Here is a 21,202-nt window from a genome sequence, read left to right on the forward strand (position 1 = left end):
AATTGTTTCTCCTGCTTAATTTGGAAACTCATCCTGATTCAGCTGGGTTTGCTCCTAAAGCAGTTTATATCAATTATGCTTGCAATAGTGAAATTTGATTAAACATGTAACGAATGAAATACGAGTTCAGAAAGAGAGTCGTTATTTATATGGAAACGAAGTTAAATGCTTGGAAGAGACTGAATCACCATGATTCTTAAAAAATTGCTCCTGAATTAGTGTCTGTGAGAAAATGGAAAGATTGGGGGAAAAGTTGTAAAAGTCGGGATGGGCTCATAACTCAGATTGGTTTGTGAATGTCTCAAAGTTACTGCTCTGCTTTAAAGAAATGAACTTGTAGATGAGATATTATGTGGCGTGGTTTATATGAAAAAGACAGTTAAGAACTCAAAAAATTGTTTACATAGTGTAAGATAAAATGTTTACAACATATATGTATGATTTAAAATAATTTCTTTATAACCAACTTTTCAGTTGCTCAGTCCCAGTTACATCAGATAAATGAGATTTTACTATATTTGTTTGTGTCAATGTAACCTTTACACAGTTCTGTTAAAATTCCCACCGTTAACACGTCTTAGTAATTTGTGCCTGTGCCCCACTCGGCAGTTTAGTCTTGATATCACTATGATTATATGAACTTAAGAAAACATTTTTTCATTGGTAACATTGATTTTCCTGTAGTTAAAGATGAATCTGCACAAATAGCACTGATTGGTTCCTTAAAGCAAGGAATATTTGCATAGGTAGTCTTGAATGGTTCCTAGACTAATGGTACATTTGTATAAACAAGCCTCTGATTGGTTAATAGAGTAAGACTATATTTGCTGCCTATGGGCAGTGGGGAGGGGACAGCTCCTTACTGCAGCTGGAGGAGGCACCTCTCCCTCCTCTCCCAAGGTTGGCCAAGGCCACAGAAATGTACTTTTTAAAATTTTTTTTATTTTTTGAGACAGAGTCTTGCTTTGTTGTCCAGGCTGCAGTGCAATAGTGCAATATCAGCTCACTGCCACCTCTGCCTCCTGGGTTCAAGCGATTCTCCTGCCTCAGCCTCCCAAGTTGCTGGGATTACAAGTGTGTGCCGCCACGCCTGGCTAACTGTGTATTACTAGTAGAGGCGGGTTTCACCATGTTGTCCAGGCTGGTCTCAAACTCCTGACCGCAGGTGATCTGCCCACCACGGCCTCCCAGAGTGCTGGGATAACAGGCATGAGCCACTGCGCCCAGCCGGAAATGTATCTTATTGGTGAAGTTGCCTGTGCTTCTCTCTGAGTCCCATCAGTCCTCACTTTGCCAGCACAGTAGACCCCATGGTGGAAGGGCAAAGGGGGGATGTAAAGGGAGTGGGGCAGGGACAGGGGAAAGTACAGTGTGGTCGACTCACCTGCCAGGGCCAGCTGTTGGGCGTCGCTTCTTCACCTCCAACCACCCTAGTCACAGAAGGCGGGTAAGTGGGGACCCCACAACTGAGGGCTATGAAAAGAGAAAGGGTCTTGAGTCCAGGAAGCAGCGACCCACACAATGTAAACTACACTTGCTGCATTCTGAACCCCCAAATAGAAAACCCTTGTTCTAGAAGGATCTCAAGAGGTCATAGAATCATCCTGCTCTTTGCTCCAGTTCTTTGAAACTCCATTCCAGTTTTCTTATGATTATAGGTCTGAATGCAGTAGGGGTTGGGTGGGGGCCAGAGGGGAGGACAGGAAGATCCCATTCCTAGCCACACCAGGGGATGGGAAACCAGTGGCTCTGGGTGACAGGGTTTACCTCCAGCCACCAGAGCGGACAGCAGCAGGGTCGTAATCATGGTGTGTCTGTGGCAGTTCTGTCAGCGTGGCCCTGGAGAAGGCCCCGGTTTTATGAGGAACTTATCAGTGAGAGATACACTGGGAGCACGCAAGATGGGGATTTTCTCAAAGCCCAGTGGAAAAAAGAGTTTGCGTCCAAATATTTTTTTTTCCCATTTGCTCCTAGCTGTCACCCTAGAAATACTTTGAAAAAGATGCCAAAGGTAGATATTGGAATATGGGTTCCATCTGTTTTGAAGAGATTATATTGTGTGTTAGGGAAGGAAGAAAAATACTAATTGTTGGTCCTTGGAGTTGTGTTTTCTATTTTTTTTTTTCCTCCCTGAGTAAGACTGAGGAGAGGAGTTGTGTGTTCTTTCTTTTTTTTTTTTTCTTTCTGAGATGGAGTCATGCTCTGTCACCCAGGCTGGAGTGCAGTGGCGTGATCTCAGCTCACTGCAACCTCTGCCTCCTGGGTTCAAGCAATTCCTCTGCCTCAGTCTCCCTAGCAGCTGGGATTGCAGGTGTGTGCCACCATTCCTGGCTAATTTTTGTATTTTTGGTAGAGACATGGGTCTCATCATGTTGGCCAGGCTGGTCTCCTACTCCTGGCCTCAAGTGATCTGCTCGCCTCAGCCTCCCAAAGTGCTGGGATTCCAGGCTGAGCCACGGCGCCTGGCCAGGAGTTGTGTTTTCAATGTAAAGATGAAGGTGGCATGCTGAACCCACAGCGTTCTAAGGCAGTATTTCTCAGTGGGGCTGGTTCAGCCACCAGGAGACGTTTGACAACATCTGGGGACATTGTTGGGTGTCATGGCTGGGGTTGATGTGATTGGCATCCATCGGGCAGAGAGCAGAGATGCTGCTAAACATCTGACAATGCACTGGGCAACATGACATGCCCTGCCCTGTATGTCAATGGTGCTGAGGCTGAGAAAGCCTGTTCTAGGCCATGTCAGGGCTTGCAGTGTGACCTTGGCTGGGTCATGTAAGCCTCTAGACCCATCTGTGAAACAGGGAGAGAAACCTGTGCCCAGTGTGTTTCACAACATTACGGTAAGGATTTGTGTAATGTGGGGAAGGTGCACATGTAGCAGAAGGCAAGCCTGACATGCACAATTAGGATCTGGCTGCCCTAATGATGGGGGGAAGCAGAATGCTGGCAGAGGAGGGCTTCATCGGGTGGATCAAAATGCACTTGATGGCCAGGCACAGTGGATCACTCCTATAATCCCAGAACTTTGGGACGCTGATGCGGGCAGACCACCTGAAGCCAGGAGTTCAAGACCAGCCTGGCCAACATGGTGAAACCCCGTCTCTACTAAAAATACAAAAATTAGTCCGGTGTGGTCCTGCATGCCTGTATTCCCAGCTATTCAGGAGGCTGAGGCAGGAGAATCTCTTGAACCTTGGAGGTGGAGGTTGCAGTGAGCTGAGATCACACCACTGCACTCTAGTCTGGGCAACAGAGCAAAACTCCATCTCGAGAAAAAAACAAAACAAAACAAAACAAAACAGACCAGCCTGGACAACATAGTGAGACCACCTGTCATTACAAAATTTTTTTTTAGAAAGTTAGCCAGGCGCGGTGGCACACATATGTGGCTCCAGCTACTCTGGAGGCTAAGCTGAGGCAGAGGGTCACTTGAGCCTGCGTGGCAATGGCTGCAGTAAGCTGCAATCGATCCACCACAGCCTGGGTGGCAGATGCATTTTATTGTCCTCTTCCAAGAGAACAGCAGAGTGCACTTCTCCAATAACATCGTCTTCCAAATGGGGTCAAGCCAGAAGCTTCTCCAAAAGGGAACAAACAAGCAAAGGCAGGGTGACACTCACCCAGCACCACACAGATGTCAGATGCACTCACATTCCTTATTGAATCTAAGCCACAAAAATCCCTGCAAGAGGCTCTCTTATTTCACAGGAGGAAGCTGAGCTTCAGAGAGGTAAAGTGAGTTGCCCAAGATCCTACAGCTTCTAAGCGGCAGAATGGGAACTGGAACTAGGTTGGTCTCATTCCAAAGCCCAGCACTTTGGGAGGCTGAGGTGGGCGAATACGAGGTCAGGAGTTCAAGACCAGCCTGGCCAATATGGTGAAACCCCGGCTCTAATAAAATACGCACATAAGGTGGGTGTGGTGGTTGGAGGTGAGCATCCTGCCTCACCTCCTAGGAGTTCAACTTGTGTTGGGGGAGGCGTGGAGTGAGTAAGGTTTCCTGGTGGACTTTCTTGTTCTTCCTTAGACCTTCACTCTCCTCACCTTTTGGGAGAGCACAAAGCCAGGCAGGCCCACTGCTGATAAGAAAGCTCCGCTCTGTGACCACAAACTCTACGTTTTGCCCCAGTCAAAAAAGCAGAAAGGAAAGTGAACTTCAACTCTTTTTTTTTTTTTTTTGTGAGATGGAGTCTCTCTCTGTCAACCAGTGGCATGATCTGTGCTCACTGCAACCTCCAACTCCCAGGTTCAAGCGATTCTCATGCATCAGCCTCCCGATTAGCTGGGATGACAGCTGCACGCCACCATGCCCGGCTAATTTTTGTATTTTTAATAGAGATGGGGTTTTGCCATGTTGACCAGGCTTGTTTTGAACTCCTGATCTCAGGTGATCCGCCTGCCTCGGCCTCCCAAAGTGTTGGGATTACAGGCCTGAGTCATCGTGCCTGGGCAGATTTCAACTCTTAAGACTTGAGTTCAAGGCCGGGCGCGGTGGCTCAAGCCTGTAATCCCAGCACCTTGGGAGGCCGAGGCGGGCAGATCACGAGGTCAGCAGATCGAGACCATCCTGGCTAACACGGTGAAACCTCATCTCTACTAAAAATACAAAAAAAATTAGCTGGGCATGGTGGAGGGCACCTGTAGTCCTAGCTACTTGAGAAACTGAGGCAGGAGAACTGCATGAACCCATGAGGCGGAGCTTGTAGTGAGCCGAGATCGCACCACTGCGCTCTAGCATGGGCGATAGAGCGAAACTCCGTCTCAAAAAAAAAAAAAAAAAAGAGAGACTTGAGTTCAAGTGTTTTTTTTTTTTTTTTTTTTTTTTTCTTCTTGAGACAGAGTCTTGCTCTGTCATGTAGGCTGGAGTGTAGTGGTGTGATCTCGGCTCACCTGCAACCTGTGACTCCCAGGTTCAAGCGATTCTTCTGCCTCAGCCTCCCTAGTAGCTGGGACTACAGGCGCCGGCCACCACGCCCAGCTTATCTGTGTATTTTATTAGAGACGGGGTTTCACCATATTGGCCAGGCTGGTCTTGAACTCCTGACCTCATGTTCACCCGCCTCAGCCTCCCAAAGTGCTGATATTACAGGCGTGAGCCACTGTGCCCAGCCGAGTTCAAGTCTTTGATCCACCAATTTCGAGTGTGGTGGTCTGGACAAGCCACTTATCTTCTGGGCCTTAGTTTTCTAGATAACCATCCAGGCCTGGATTGCAGGATAGTTGCATGGGTAAGAAAATGGGTGGGAAAGAATTCTGTAATCTCCCTAGGATCGTGCAAAGGTGAGGAAGATTGGGTGGGGGTGCGGGGGCAGAATCCCGTGGGACTGGATGTCAGAAGACGTGGGTTCCAGTCCCAACTCCATCCCATACTCCCTGTAATAGTTTGGACTCATTTATGGTCTGCATCAGTCACTACAGCAAGCAACTATTTCTTAAGTTTATCTTAAAGGGTCATGTGAATTTGGCATTCTGTTCTGTACCTTTGTTTGTTTTAATATAAAAATAAAGTTTGTCCTGTATGAGAACACTGAACAAACACCTGCTGTGAATTTGTTGTGTGACCTTGGGTCAATCCCACAGGCTTTCTGGCCTGGGATGCCTAGCTACAAACAGGAAGAGGAACAAGTTGTGCAACATCTCTGATTGGACCTGCCTCAGGTCATATGCCCATCCCTGAGCCAATTGCTGTGGTGGGGAAGGGGATGCAATGTGTTGATTGGCCAGGCCTGGAGCACTGGCTCCAGCCATGGTCCTGGCCATGAGGTTTCCACCCAGAACCTCTGGGATCCGGTGGGGCAGCGCCTGCACCGAAATCCAGCCTTCTGTGCTGGGAGGGGAGGAAAACGAGGCAGAGGAGGCAGAGTGCAGGAAGCTGCTACAGCCCACTTCCCTCCCTGGAGCTTAGTGCTCCATTTATATGTTGTTTGACAATAATGTCATGTGTCAGGTTCTAAAGTGGGCTGGGCCCTTGAGGTCTCAGTCGGGCAGGGAGATGCAGATGCAAAATTCTTTTCCTTTTTTTTTTGAGACAGGGTCACACTGTCGCCCAGGGTAGAGTGCGATGACGCGATCGTGGCTCACTGCAATCTCTACCTCCTGGGCTCAAGCGATCCTCCCACCTCAGCCTCCTGAGTAGCTGGGACTACAGGTGCGTACCACCTCGCCCATTTACTTTTTGTATTTTTAGTAGAGACAGGGTTATGCCATGTTACTCAAGCTGGTCTTGAATTCCTGGACTGGAGCGATCTGCCTGCCTTGGCCTCCCAAAGTGCTAAGTGCTGGGATTACAGGGTTGAGCCACTGTGCCCAGCCTACTCATGGTTCTTAGGGCCCTGGATGTTCGGATGGATTGCTAATAAATCTCTCATCAACATGTGATTTGCATAGTTGTCACTTTATTATAATATTAATTTCCTTCTGTGACCTTTCCAAGTATGAAACCGTCCCGGGGACCTCTTTTGGTTAGTTATTTGCAATCACCTGTAGGACACACAAGAAAATCGTCAGGTTCACCTAACTGCAGAGCTGTGCGTGGCAGTTTCCTGTCTCTGTCCTCCTGGGCTAAGCTCCTCATGTGAGTCACAGGCAGCCCACACTGCACTAGCTCCTGCCTGAGGAGTTCTGATGACGTTTCGGAAAAAAGATGCAATCACAGCTTTTCATTGACCTGTTAGGGTCTTCCTGTAAAGGGGGTCTTACCAGGAGTCCTGTGTGGGCTTCAGGGTAGGGGGCCTTTGAACCCCTAAAACTTGTATTCCAAATGTGTGGATGGCATATTTTTAGATTTCATTTGTTTCTCAAATCAAAACTGCTGTTTGCAAGGCAGTTATGCAATGTGGTTGGTGCTGTAACTGTTTCCAGAGGCTGTTGATCAGTGTCTGTTAAACTTTTTTTTTTTTTTGAGACAGTCTCACTGTGTTCCCCAGGCTGGAGTGCAGTGGGTCGATCTGGGCCTGCTGCAACCTCCGCCACACAAGTTCAAGTGATTCTCATGGGTCAGCCTCCCGGGGTAGCCGAGATTATAGTCATGCACTACCATCCCCATCTAAATTTTTGCCTTTTTAGTGGAGATGAGTTTTCACCATGTTGGCCAGGCTGGTCTCGAACTGCTGACCTCAAGTGATCCACCCGCCTCAGCTTCCCAAAGTGCTTGGATTACAGGCGTGAACCACCACACCCGGCCTGTTAAACATTTTGATATGCCAACTTCATGATCCAGTGCTGCAAACTGCAGGAGATCCAGCTGCTACAGCACAAATACTCAGACCAGTGTGCAAGAATTATGTTCAAGGATGTTCACTGCATAATGTAAGAGTGAAAAATAGGAAACATGAGAACTTCATTCATTATACTCAAACTATGGAATACTATTTAGCTGTTCCAAAGAATGACATGTACGTACTGACATATAAAATGTGATAAGGTGTTATGTGAAAAACAGTTGCAGAACAGTATGAAGACTCAGATCCTATTTTTGCTCAGAAGACAGTGTCGCTCTCTCTCTTTATATATATAGATACATATGCACATAAAATTGAGAAGACCACACACCAAGCTTTTAACAATCATTGGCCGGGTGCAGTGGCTCACGCTTGTAATTCCAGCACATTGGGAGGCCGAGATGCGCAGATCACCTGAGGTCAGGCGTTTGAGACCAGCCTGGCCAACATGGTGAAACCCCATCTCTACTAAAAATACAAAAATTACCTGGGCATGTTGGTGCATGCCTGTAATCCCAGCTAGTTAGGAGGCTGAGACAGGAGAATTGCTTGAACCTGGGAGGCAGAGGTTGCAGTGAGCTATGAAGCCACTGTACTCCAGCCTGCGCAACAGAGCGAAACTCCGTTCGAAAGCAAAAACAAAAACAATGATTACCTCTGGAGAGCGGAATTAGAGATGTAAAATGAGGGGGGATATCTTGATGCATTTTACTTGATACACTCTTATATTCTTTTAATATTTTTACACAGAGTATGTATTACCTTCTGGAAAAAGAATAAAAGCTAAGGATTGCTGAAGTTCATGTGTGACTGTCATTCAATGGACATTTGTTGAAAGGATGAAAGCGCCAGGCCACTTGTCTTCTCTGCTTCTCTGCTCTTTTGCTTGTAGTTCCTGACCCTGGCTTGTCACCTGTCTGGGTTTATCCAGGCAGGTGCTCTCAGGCACACCCAGGGCTCTAGTGGTTCGTGAATCCAGGCTGCACACAGTGTGTCCCTGGGTTGGGGCCACTGCAAGATTTCACGAGTCCCTCCGTTGCTGCCAGGGGCAGCCCCCACCCAAGGACAGCTGGTTGCTTGACTCTCCCCCTTCTGAAACCCGTTACCAGGCATCTGTGCCTGTCCCGATTGCTCTCCCATGAACACCGGGACTCTGCCCAGCTGCCTCGCGAGATTTGATGCCCCGTGGATCCCTGCTGCTATCTGGCCATGCTTTGGGATCTGGCCTGCTCTGTTGTGCTTGTGTCTGTGGCTGGGAACAGTTGACGCTGGGACAAAAAAATTGGGACAATTGCCCCTGCCCCTGCTTCAGGTTCCCTAGGTGCTCCCAGGACCAGCTGCATGGTGACTCCCACAGCAGCTGGGGCTGGAAAAGGGTCTTAGGATTTGGCTGGGAAAGGTCCCTAAGCAGCCTTTCGTCCAGTCAGTCTCAGGCCAGGCTCCTCTGACGTGTGGGTGGTGCCTCCAAAGGTGGACTCAGATGGGTTTTTCCCAATTTATATATAAAAAAGCACCAATTAATGATTAATGGCTACTGTCTTTTTGATTTTCCATTTTTCTCCAACAAACGTTTCTGGAATCTCTAGCTGTGACCACTTTTTGGCAAAAAGATGCCAGCAGACAGACAAATGAACAAGGAGCTGGCAAGAATCAGTGGGAACACTTGGAAGCATCCACCTGCTTATTTTGACAGCTTAGTTTCCTCCTGTGACCACGTGCTCATGGCTGCAGCTTCATATTTGGTTTTATAAGTGTCAGTTTAATGAACACTTCTCTGCAAATTAAAATTAGTGAAGTCAGATGCCAGCTTTCCCTTCTTTGGGGGCTCTGCCACAAATACCATAACTCCCATTTGCTGTAGCGCCTAAATTGTGGAGGAGTCCTGGTCTAGTTCAAATCCCATTTTACAGAAGAGCAAACTGAGGTGGTCCTTCGTCGGCACAGAGTGTCCGACTCTTCCCTCCCAGCATTCAGTAACAGGCATGGTGGGTCCTCTGCCCTCTCCTGGGCACCCTTTTCTTTTTTTGTGGTTTTTCTTTTTTTTGAGATGGAGTCTCGCTCTGTTGCCCAGGCTGGAGTGCAGTGGCGTGAACGCGGGTTACTGCAACCTCCACCTCCCAGGTTCAAGTGATTCCCCTGCCTCAGCCTCCTGAGTAGCTGGGATTACAAGCATGTGTCACCACACCCAGCTTAGTTTTATATTTTTAGTAGAGATGGGGTTTCCCCATGTTGGCCAGGCTGGTCTCAAACTCCTGACCTCTGGTGATCCACCCATCTGGGCCTCCCAAAGTTCTGGGATTACAGGCGTGAGCCACCAGCCGCCCCTTTCTTGTGACAGGGTTTCCTGTTCTGGCTGCTTTCACCTACTGCTGCGTGTATCCACGGCTGCTCCTTAATATTGATGCCAGTTGTTATTATCATTATTTTCGGAGACAGGGTCTTGCTATGTCACCCAGGCTTAAGTGCATTGGTGCGACCGTGGCTCAATATAGCGTTGGCCTCCCAGGCCCAAGTGACCCTTCCACCCAAGCCTCCCAAGTAGCTGAGACTACAGGCACGCACCACCATGCCTGAGTAATTAAACATTTTTTTTTTTTTGTAAAGAGAGTCTCCCTATGTTTCCCCGGCTGGTCTTGAACTACGGGAGGAAAGAGAGGCAGAGGAGGCAGAGTGCAGGAAGCCGCTACAGCCCACTTCCCTCCCTGGAGCTTAGTGCTCCATTTATATGTTGTTTGACAATATTGTCATGTGTCAGGTTCTAAAGTGGGCGGGGACCTTGAGGTCTCAGTCGGGCAGGGAGACGCAGATGCAAATTTCTTTTCCTTTTTTTTTTGAGACAGGGTCTCACTGTTGCCCATGCTAGAGTGCGATGACGCGATCGTGGCTCAATGCAGTCTCTACCTCCAGGGCTCAAGCGATCTTCCCACCTCAGCCTCCTGAGTAGCTGGGACTACAGGTGCGTACCACCTCGCCCATTTACTTTTTGTATTTTTAGTAGAGACAGGGTTATGCCATGTTACTCAGGCGGGTCTTGAATTCCTGGACTAGAGCGATCTGCCTGTTTTGGCCTCCCAAAGTGCTAAGTGCTGGGATTACAGGGCTGTGCCACTGTGCCCAGCCTACTCATGGTTTTTAGGGCCCTGGATGTTAGGATGGATTGCTAATAAATCTCTCATCAACATGTGATTTGCATAGTTGTCACTTTATTATAATATTAATTTTCTTCTGTGACCTTTCCAAGTCTGAAACCGTCCCGGGGACTTCTTTTGGTTAGTTATTTGCAATCACCTGCAGGACACACAAGAAAATCGTCAGGTTCACCTAACTGCAGAGCTGTGCGTGGCAGTTTCTTGTCTCTGTCCTCCTGGGCTAAGCTCCTCATGTGAGTCACATGCAGCCCACACTGCACTAGCTCCTGCCTGAAGAGTTCTGATGACGTTTTGAAAAAAAAGATGCAATCACAGCTTTTCATTGACCTGTTAGGGTCTTCCTGTAAAGGGGGTCTTACCAGGAGTCCTATGTGGGCTTACCAGGAGTCCTATGTGGCCTTTGAACCCCTAAAACTTATATTCCAAATGTGTGGATGGCATATTTTTAGATTTCATTTGTTTCTCAAATCAAAACTGCTGTTTGCAAGGCAGTTATGCAATGTGGTTGGTGCTATAACTGTTTCCAGAGGCTGTTGATCAGTGTCTGTTAAACTTTTTTTTTTTTTTTGAGACAGTCTCACTGTGTTGCCCAGGCTGGAGTGCAGTGGGGCGATCTGGGTTCACTGCTACCTCTGCCATACAGGTTCAAGTGATTCTCATGGGTCAGCCTCCCGGGTGGCTGAGATTATAGTCATGCACCACCATGCCTGGCTAATTTTTTTGCATTTTTAGTAGAGATGAGGTTTCACCATGTTGGCCAGGCTGGTCTCGAACTGCTGACCTCAAGTGATCTACCCGCCTCAGCTTCCTAAAGTGCTTGCATTGCAAGTGTGAACCACCGCACCCGGCCTGTTAAACATTTTGATATGCCAACTTCATGATCCAGGGCTGTAAACTGCAGGAGATCCAGCTGCTACAGCACAAATACTCAGACCAGTGTGCAAGAATTATGTTCAAGGATGTTCACTGCACAATGTAAGAGTGAAAAATAGGAAACTTGAGAGCTTCGTTTATTATACTCAAACTATGGAATACTATATAGCTGTTCAAAAGAATGACATGTACATACTGACATATAAAATGTGATAAGGTGTTAAGTGAAAAACAGCTGCAGAACAGTATGAAGACTCAGATCCTAGTTTTGCTCAGAAGACAGTGTCTCTCTTTATATATATAGAGACATATGCACATAAAGTTGAGAAGATCACACACCAAGCTTTTAACAATCATTGGCGGGGCGCGGTGGCTCACGCTTGTAATCCCAGCACATTGGGAGGCCGAGATGGGCAGATCACCTGAGGTCAGGAGTTCGAGACCAGCCTGGCCAACACTGTGAAACCCCATCTCTACTAAAAATACAAAAATGACCTGGGCATGTTGGTGCATGCCTGTAATCTCAGCTAGTTAGGAGGCTGAGGCAGGAGAATTGCTTCAACCTGGGAGGCGGAGGTTGCAGTGAGCTATCAAGCCACTGTACTCCAGCCTGGGCAACAGAGCAAGACTCCGTTTGAAAACAAAAACAAAAATAAAAACAAAAACAAAAACAATGATTACCTCTGGAGAGCGGAATTGGAGATGTAAAATGAGGGGGGACATCTTGATACATTTTACTTGATACACTCTCATATTGTGTTAATATTTTTACACAGAGGATGTATTACCTTCTGGAAAAAGAATAAAAGCTAAGTATTGCTGAAGTTCACGTGTGACTGTCATTCAATGGACATTTGTTGAAAGGATGAATGCCCCGGGCCACTTTTCTCCTCTGCTTCTCTGCAATTGTGCTTGTACTTCCTGACCTTGGCTTGTCACTTGTCTGGGTTTATCCAGGTAGGTGCTCTCAGGTACCCCCAGGGCTCTAGTGGTACGTGACCCCAGCCTGCACACAGTGTGTTCCTGGGTTGGGGCCACTGCAAGATTTCACGAGCCCCTCCGCCGCTGCCAGGGGCAGCCCCCACCCAAGGACAGCTGGTTGCTTGACTCTCCCCCTTCTGAAACCCATTACCGGGCATCTGTGCCTGCCCCGACTGCTCTCCCATGAACACAGGGCCTCTGCCCAGCTGCCTTGCCAGGCGTGGTGCCCCGTGGATCCCTGCTGCCATCTGGCCATGTTTCGGGATCTGGCCTGTTCTGTTGTGCTTGTGTCTGTGGCTGGGAACAGCTGACTCTGGGACAAAAATATTGGGACAATTGCCCCTGACCCTGCTTCAGGTTCCCAAGGTGCTGCCAGGACCATCTGCTCTGCCACAAATACCATAACTTCCATTTGCTGTAGCGCCTAAATAGTGGAGGAGTCCTTGTCTAGTTCAAGTCCCATTTTACAGAAGAGCGAACTGAGGTGGTCCTGCATCGGCACAGAGTGTCCGACTCTTCCCTCCCAGCATCCAGTACCAGGCATGGTGGCTCCTCTGCCCTCTCCCGGGCACTCATTTCTTTTTTTTGTGGTGTTTCTTTTTTTGAGATGGAGTCTTGCTCTGTCGCCCAGGCTGGAGTGCAGTGGTGTGAACTTGGGTTACTGCAACCTCCACCTCCCAGGTTTAAGTGATTCCCCTGCCTCAGCCTCCTGAGTAGCTGGGATTACAAGCATGTATCACCACACCCAGCTTAGCTTTACACTTTTAGTAGAGATGGAGTTTCCCCATGTTGGCCAGGCTGGTCTCGAACTACTGACCTCTGGTGATCTGCCCATCTCGGCCTCCCAAAGTGCTGGGATTACAGGCGTGAGCCACCAGCCACCCCTTTCTTGTGACGGGGTTTCCTGTTCTGGCTGCTTTCACATACTACTGCGTGTCTCCACGGCTGCTCCTTAATATTGATGCCAGTTATTATTATCATTATTTTCGGAGACAGGGTCTTGCTATGTCACCCAGGCTTAAATGCATCGGTGTGACCTTGGCTCAATGTAGCGTTGGGCTCGCAGGCCTAAGTGATCCTTTCACCCAAGCCTCCCAAATAGCTGAGACTACCGGCACGCACCACCATGCCTAAGTAATTAAATAATTTTTTTTGTAAAGACAGAGTCTCGCTATGTTGCCCAGGCTGGTCTTGAACTCCTGGGCTCAAGCAATCCTCCCTCCTTGGCCTCCCAAAGTGCTGCGATTACAGGCATGAGCCACGACACCTGGCCTATTATTTTTAATAAATAATGTTAATGCTTATTGTTATAAACAAATGTGTGTTCATTGTGAAAAGCAAATTGAGTTATTATGGAAGCTGAAAGGACACAGCTCTCTGAGTTTACATTTACAAGATAGGGGGACCAATTTGGCTTTATTTGCCTGGGATGGTCCCAGAGTAAAACAGGAAGTCCTGCACCCTGGAAAACCTCTCAGTCCTGCACAAACCAGGATGGTTGGTCACACTGCAGAATAGCTGGAAGACCCCTGAGGGGGACTAATTTCCAATAATTAATGCTATGGGGGTCTCAAAGAATCAGGTTTTGGGCTTTGCAGACAAATATACCTGTTTATAGCACTGGATGGTGGAGTCTGGACCACACACAGATACACAAAAATAAAATCACCATTCCTATGGAACTCACTCTTTTTTTTTTCACTTGTCCAGGCTGGAGTGCAATGGCGCAATCTCGGCTCACTGCAACCTCCATCTCCCAGGTTCAAGGGAGTCTCCTGCCCCAGCCTCCTGAGTAGCTAGGTTTATAGGAGTGCGCTACCACGCCTGGCTAATTTTTTTGTATTTTTTAGTAGAGATCGGGTTTTGCCGTGTTGGTCAGGCTGGTCTGCACCTTCTGACTTCCCGATCTGCCCGCCTCTGCCTCCCAAAATGCTGGGATTCCAGGCCTGAGCCACCGTGTCTGGCAGAACTCACTCAATATGCCTGAGGAGTGTCCAACGTCTTTGGACAAGGCCACCTTCTATGTTGCTTTTCACTCAGCTTTACCCACACAGAAATTCTGGGGTCCCATGGGGGGGCACAGCATTGCCAAGGTCTGCAGCCTCCTCCAAGGGGTTCCCATCTAGCTCTCAAGAGGAAGGAGGGGGTTCTCAGTTGCCAGGTGGGCACGGCACTCCCAAGTCCAGGTGGGCAGGTAAGTGCCCTGGGGCTTTGGGCTGGTCCAGTTCTTACCGAATTGATCCAGTCAATGTATTTGGAGACCCGTGTGAAGACGGACGGCTTCTGGGGGTAGTTGCAGCCGAGGCTAGACCCAAAGCTGACGATGCCATGCACCTCCCACCGGCCGTCAGCTGCCTGACAGTTCAGCGGCCCGCCAGAGTCTCCCTGAGGAAGGCCAGAGTTACAGAAGGGTAAAGGGTTAGGAAGGGGCTGCCCATTGGAACCATTGTTCTCAATGCATTTCTATTGTTCTGCTGCAGGTCACTGTCCTCTGAAGCTGGCCCTTGTGGTCAAAGCCCAAGATGGTACCATAATTCCAACAAGAGCCAACACTTATTCTTCCTGTGTGGCCAGAGCTGAGCTAAGCATGTTCTATACCTTATCTCATTAATCCTCACAAAATCCTAGGAGGTAAATATTCACAGTGTCCCCAGGCCACTGGAGAGGAGAAACTGGAGTGTTGAGAGGTTGGGACTTGCCCAAGGTTGCACAGGCAGTTTGTAAAGGAGCTGAGGCCACATCCCAGAGTTCAGGCTCTTCCCCACTGGCTCTGTCTTCCCGCAGGTGGGGTGGTCTGTGTGGGCAGAGTGTGTAGGGCACAGTGTGATCTGAAGGGCGTGTGGATCTCCTTCCTATTCCATCGCCACTTCACTGCTAAGTCCAACACAGAGCAATTCCTGGTGGTTAAGACACTGTCTCCGGGAAGGCTTCCGTGGCAGCTACCTGGAGGGGACACGCTGGGCCACTGATGAGAGTAATTCAACAGAAAACCCAGAAGTCATCCTAGAAAGGCCCTAAGTCAGGGAATATCTTCCTTTGGTTCCCTTCCAGCATAGAGGAAAGGATACGGAATGACAGTCATGAGAGACCTTGATGAGACCCGGGAAGGACTTCCCAGAGTGAGAGGGGTGGACACGACAAGGAGAATCTCAAAACAAGATCAAACAAGAACTAAGATCAAGTTTTTTTTCTTTTTTTCACTCTGTCACCCAGACTGGATTGCAGTCGTGTGACGTCAGTTCACTGCAACCTCTGCCTCATGGGTTCAAGTGATTCTCCTGCCTCAGTCTCCTGAGTAGCTGTGACTACAGGTGCCTGCCACCACGCCTGGCTAATTTTTGTATTTTTAGTAGAGACAAGGTTTCACCATGTTGGCCAGGCTGGTCTCGAACTGCTAACCTCAAGTGTTCTGGCCGCCTTGGCCTCCCAAAGTGATAGGGTCCAGGCAAGAGCCACAGTGCCTGGACAAAGATTGGGTTCTGATATATCTGGAACATATTTCTAGAGAGTACTTCTGCCAGGAGGAGGGAGGATGTACCTATGGAGGGGTGGACTTCTATAGCCTTATCCCCAGCCACATTTTGTCACTGAGCGGGGCCCCTGATTTTGGTACTCACGTAGCAGCTGGAGGTCACGCCATCACCCCCAGCACAGATCATACAGCGTTTCACGATGCTGCCCCACCAGTCAGGGCTGGAGCAGGTGTCATAGTCCACAACCAGCAACAGACCCTGCTGCAGGACATCAGAAGCAGGCCCGTTGGCTGAATGAGATCAGAAAGAAAGCATTAGGGATGCAAGGACTCCTGAGAAAAAGGAAGTGGTTGACCCTTATTGGGTTTCCCCTGTTACTGTCTTCAATCCACTGCAATATGCGAACAGCTATGTTTGTCTACACTGTGTCCTCACCGTTGATTGGTTCAGCAGTGAACACCTGACTCAAGCTAAGCCAATGAGCTCCCTCCCTTGGGATCCTGAGATGGGGTCTAAGAGATTCCTGTTTCAGAGGACGTAAATCTGGGAAGCTTTTGGCAATGACTGACATTTTGTTTTATGTGGAGAATGAAGTAGACTCATAAAGAAAAGAAATTCCAAGGGAGGGTTTCCTGAGTTTCTTACAGGCTTCCAGTCCCTGATTCCAGCCTGTTCCTGATGCCTGGCTATATCTCAGCCCTTGGGTTGAAACTTTTAAATACTTATAACAATCCCTTTTTATGGTGAGCTAACTCCATGGCTTTCTTCACTTATCTGAAATAGGAAAGTGAGCCTCCTGGCAGTTAGAGCCCCCTCCTTGGGAAAAATATGCTGGTGTGGTGAAGAGAGGACTTTCATAATGGCCCCCAATGACACAGCCACCATCCCCTCCATTACTGTTACCACAGCTATGAGTGGCAAGGATGAGCTTAACATAATTCTTCACTATTGATTGAAGCCTAGGGAAGTTAAGTGTCGTCCAGGCGCAGCGGCTCACCCTCTAATCCCAGCACTTAGGGAGGCCAAGGTGGGTGGATCCCTTGAGGTCAAGAGTTTCAGACCAGCCTGATCAACATGATGAAATCCTGTATCTACTGAAATATAAAAATTAGCCTGGTGTGGTGGCATCTGGCTATAATTCCAGCTACTTGGGAGGCTGAGGCAGGAGAATCGTTTGAGCTTGGGAGGCAGAGGTTGCAGTGAGCCGAGATTGCACCACTGCACTCCAGCCAGGTCAACAGAGCAAGACCCTGTCTCAAAAAATAAATAAATAAATAAAAAAGGAAGTTAAGGGTCTGGCTTAAGACCACTAATAAGTAATTAACACTTGTATAACATTTTGCAATGTAGGTCGTATTTTCACCTTTCCCCTCTTTTGGTCTTCACCAACAGTGTTTCCATTTTACAGATGAGGAAACTGAGGTTCGGAAGTGACTTGCCCAAGGTTTCACCATGACCGGCAGAGCTGGGCCTAAAAGCCAAGCATTTGGATGCCTCCCCGCTTCCACTGTCTCAGATGAACTGCATCTACCCCAGGGTTGTCTGGGGAAACAAACAGGTGGTTGTGCTTCTGTCTTAATAAGCATGAAATGCCTCTTCCACCACCGCTCACCGAAGGATTTCATGTGTCCTTGTATTTACAGATAAGGCAGTCAAGAGGGCAATGGGGATTTATTCCAGGGTACATATGTGAATGTACCCCTGGAAAAACATGTCATTATACTTATGTGTTTATGCCATTAGAGAAATGTCATAATGTCATTATCACTCATAATGTCATTATGGTCATAAGGTCTTTATTCTTCCCTTCCTAGAATCTTCCAAACCTCTGGTGATTTCACAAGGGAAGGGCGGGAACTCTGTTCCTCTTGGTGGCTACAGTCATTGGATCTGTAACCCCTGGAGTCTATGTCAAAGGAGACCCGGCCTCAGCCAGGTTCTGAGCAGCAAGACCGAATGGCACAGGGGACAGCTTTTGCCATGGGGCACGGAGGGTCCGATGAGGGCTCCAGGGGCCTCAGGTCACAGAGGAAAATGCTGTTCTGAACTCTGTGGGCCACACAGAAGATGTCACATGGTCTCTGTAACTTTCTTTCCATCATAGGGACAGTGACAACAACTAACACATAGCACCTCCCACATGCCAGGCTTCCTACAATCTCCTTCAATCCTCTTGATAACTCTGTGATGTAGCTGCTATTATTATGCCCGTTTTTTTTTTTTTTTGGAGACACAGTCTCGCTCTGTCCCCCAGGCTGGAGTGCAGTAGAAAATCTTGGCTCACTGCAACCTCCACCTCCCGGGTTCAAGCGATTCTCTTGCCTCAGCCTCCTGAGTACCTGGGACTACAGGTGCACACCACCACGCCCTACTATTTTAAAAATATTTTTAGTAGAGAGGAGGTTTCACTATGTCGGTCAGGCTGGTCCCCTGACCCCAAGCGATCCGCCCACCAGGCCTCCCAAAGTGCTGGGATTATAGGCGTGAGCCATGGTGCCCAGCCAATTATTTGCATTTTACATATGATAAAAGTGCTGCATGGAGAGACCTAGTAATGTGCCCAGGGTGTCACAGTCATGTAGTGGGAGAGCTGACATTTGAACCCAGGCAGGCATCAGCCTATGCCATCCCGTCTCTCCCAGGCAGCTACACACCCTGGGATGACAGGTGAGAGGCCCTGGCCAGACAGGGGTGACATCACCTCCCTTCCCTCCCAGGCCTGGGGGCTCCTGGCTCCCACTTACTATGCAGATATCCCCAGCCCGTGACGTAGCAGGGGTAGTTGTTGGGTAGAGTGGCACCGGCAGGAGGGAGGCAGGCCAGCTGGATCTTGTCGGTGAGGGAGACGGGGTTAGCCAGTTTGAGCAGGGCAATGTCGCACCTGGGTCAGTGCAGAGGCAGAGCACGAGGACAGGGTTGACTTTTCCTGCCCTGTGGGGCTTTGGAGGGCTCTGAGACCTTGTCATCGTTTCCTGTTCGTTACCCCAGCTTGCTCTGAGTGGCAGGGTCCCAGGGCATCTTTGAAAATGCAGAGGGCCTTGTTGAAAGGAGCAAAGCAGGAGAGATTGTGTCCTACTCCAGGGACAGTCACAGGTCGACAGCACTGTCCCTGTGTCCCCAGGACTTGGCATGAAGTAGATACATGCTCAGCGGACAGGGGCCCTGCAGGCTTGACTGGCAGCAAACCAGGTCACTCTGTCAGTCTTTGCTTCTCCCTCCCCAGGTCACATCCCCACCCCAGACATCTTTGGAGCTGGTTCCACATCTAAGAGGCCAGAGCTCCTTCTCCCTCCCTATAGAAGAAGCAGAGGGCATGTGGTGGAGTAGAGACCCTTGCCTCTGTGAGACCCCCATCTGTTCCCTGACAACTTCATCCCCAAGTGCACCCAGACAGAAACGAACCCTTTGGAGACATCGCTGGAGTTCCATTTCGGATGCACCACAGTCTTAGAGACACTGACGGCCAGCGAGCCAGACTCCGCAATGTAGAGGTTGTGCCGTCCCAGCGCCACGCCGTAGGTCCTGTTGTCGCTGGGAGAAAGGGGGCCCAGTGAGAGGGTCACCTCCAGAGGCCTGGCTTTGGATAATGTTGGGATAGACCCAAGTAACTGGCTGCTGCATGAGCCGCTAGTTGGGGCTTGGGCTTGGGGATCTTTCCTCCCTTGGGACAATCAGTTAATTATAATAGAGCCTAAAGTATATAATGTAAGAACTATGATCATATAATAATTGTTACTATACTAACTTTAAACTATAATATAAAATCAATGTTGTAATAACACAGACTCTGTAGGATTACGGAGGGAATGAGATGAACACAGAGAAAACAGGAGTCATTTGCTCTCAAAAACATTTTTCCCACCTTTCATTTTCAGATGGGGAAACCAAGGCCCAGAGAGGAGTAACCTGGCCCAGAGTCCCACCGTTAGTGAGAAACCAGAACCAGAAGCCAGGACTCCTGACTGTAAGTCTCTATTAGTTTCCCCATCACCTCCTAGAGCTTATTATAAATTAGATGGGAGAAGGGATCACTCCTGGTAGGGAGTCACAATTACCCAGCAAAAGCTCTGGTGAGTTCCAGCTGTGATGAGCAGAGGTCACGGACAACGAAGAGGAAAAGTGAACAACGTTGCAGAACCTCGTGGGCCTTTATAATTAGTCTACAATTCAGAATTAGCTTTCACTGGGCACTTACTAAGTGCCAGGCCCTTTAGTAAATCAACTCATTGAATTCACACTAAATTCTGTTACTCCATTGTTTTCTGCAGGTGAAAACAATGGAGTAACAGAATTTTCTGCATTGTTTTCTGCAGGTAAAAACATGAGTTTGAGAAGTCATGTTGTTCAAGGGAACCCAATTCCAGATCCAGAGGCCACATGTAGTTTCCCCAAGAGGGCAGAGATTAGGCCTTCCCCTTCTCCTCATCCTCCCTCAGTACCTGGCACAGGACACCCCATCTGTGCCATGTACGGACATTGATGGACCAACACACTGAACCGTTGAGTGACTACAGCTTGTGTCTTGGTCAGGCTAGTGGTTATTTGCAAGGCTGCTTTATGTAGTGTGGTTCAGGCCATTTAAGACCCCAGCTCAGAAATGAGCACCGGCTGGTGAGCCGGTCAAGTGCCCAGGGAATGGCAGTTACCTGATGCAGTGGGCAGCCGTCAGGACCCAGTTGTTGGCTATCAGGGTCCCTCCGCAGATGTGGTACCAATTGCCATTGGAGTTGTATAGCACGGAGACCTGGGGAGAAACATAGGAGCTCTGTGGCTGTGGCTGTAAAAGCAGGGCCTCCCTGCACTCCAGTTTCCCAAGAACACAGCTGAGACTAGGGTAAGGGGGAGGGAGGCACTCACCTCAGGTGCACAACTTCAGGGGGCACCCAAAACCTCAGATATTACGATAAAAAACATGTTAATGCAATGTATATTAAAAACAATCAGGCCAGGCATGGTGGCTCATGCCTGTAATCCCAACACTTTGGGAGGCCAAGGAAGGAGGATCACTTGAGCCCCGGAGTTTGAGACCAGCCTGGGCAACATGGTGAAACCCCATCTGATAAAGTTTGACTGTGTCCCTACCCAAATCTCATCTTGAATTGTAGCATAATCCCCACGTGTCGTGGACGGGACCTGGTGGGAGGTAACTGAATCATGAGTGTGGTTACCCCCATGCTGTTTTCATGATAGTGAGTTCTCACACGATCTGATGGTTTTATACGGGACTTTCCCCCACTTTTGCTCGGCATTTCTCCCTGCTGCCGCTGTGTGAACAAGGATGTGTTTCCTTCCCCTTCTGCTATGATTGTAAGTTTCCTGAGGCCTCCCCAGCCATGCTGAGCTGTGAGTCAATTAAACCTCTTTCCTTTATAAATTACCCAGTCTCAGGTATGTCTTTCTTAGCAGTGTGAGGAAGGACTAATACACTGTAGGTACAAAAAAAAAAAAGCCCAAAATTAGCCACTGGGTGCGGTGGTGCATGCCTATAGTCCCAGCTACTCAG

General features: G+C 48.7%; 1 protein-coding gene across 1 annotated transcript in view; it reads right to left on the reverse strand.

Annotated features, from left to right (window-relative positions):
• Positions 1 to 10,409: 10,409 nt before the first annotated feature.
• LOC135965003 (chymotrypsin-like elastase family member 2A) overlaps positions 10,410 to 21,202 on the reverse strand; it is a 39,448-nt gene continuing 28,655 nt past the window's right edge. The window contains exons 9-14 of the mRNA XM_065520242.1: positions 20,346 to 20,443; positions 19,102 to 19,230; positions 18,444 to 18,580; positions 15,844 to 15,989; positions 14,459 to 14,611; positions 10,410 to 10,511 (exon numbers count right to left, since the gene is read on the reverse strand). Coding sequence (XP_065376314.1) covers positions 10,494 to 10,511; positions 14,459 to 14,611; positions 15,844 to 15,989; positions 18,444 to 18,580; positions 19,102 to 19,230; positions 20,346 to 20,443 — 681 coding nt within the window. The 3' untranslated portion in view covers positions 10,410 to 10,493. The remainder of the gene's footprint in view (positions 10,512 to 14,458; positions 14,612 to 15,843; positions 15,990 to 18,443; positions 18,581 to 19,101; positions 19,231 to 20,345; positions 20,444 to 21,202) is intronic.

This window comes from Macaca fascicularis, chromosome 1, assembly GCF_037993035.2.
Source record: "Macaca fascicularis isolate 582-1 chromosome 1, T2T-MFA8v1.1".
In the NCBI taxonomy this organism is placed as follows: Eukaryota; Metazoa; Chordata; class Mammalia; order Primates; family Cercopithecidae; genus Macaca; species Macaca fascicularis.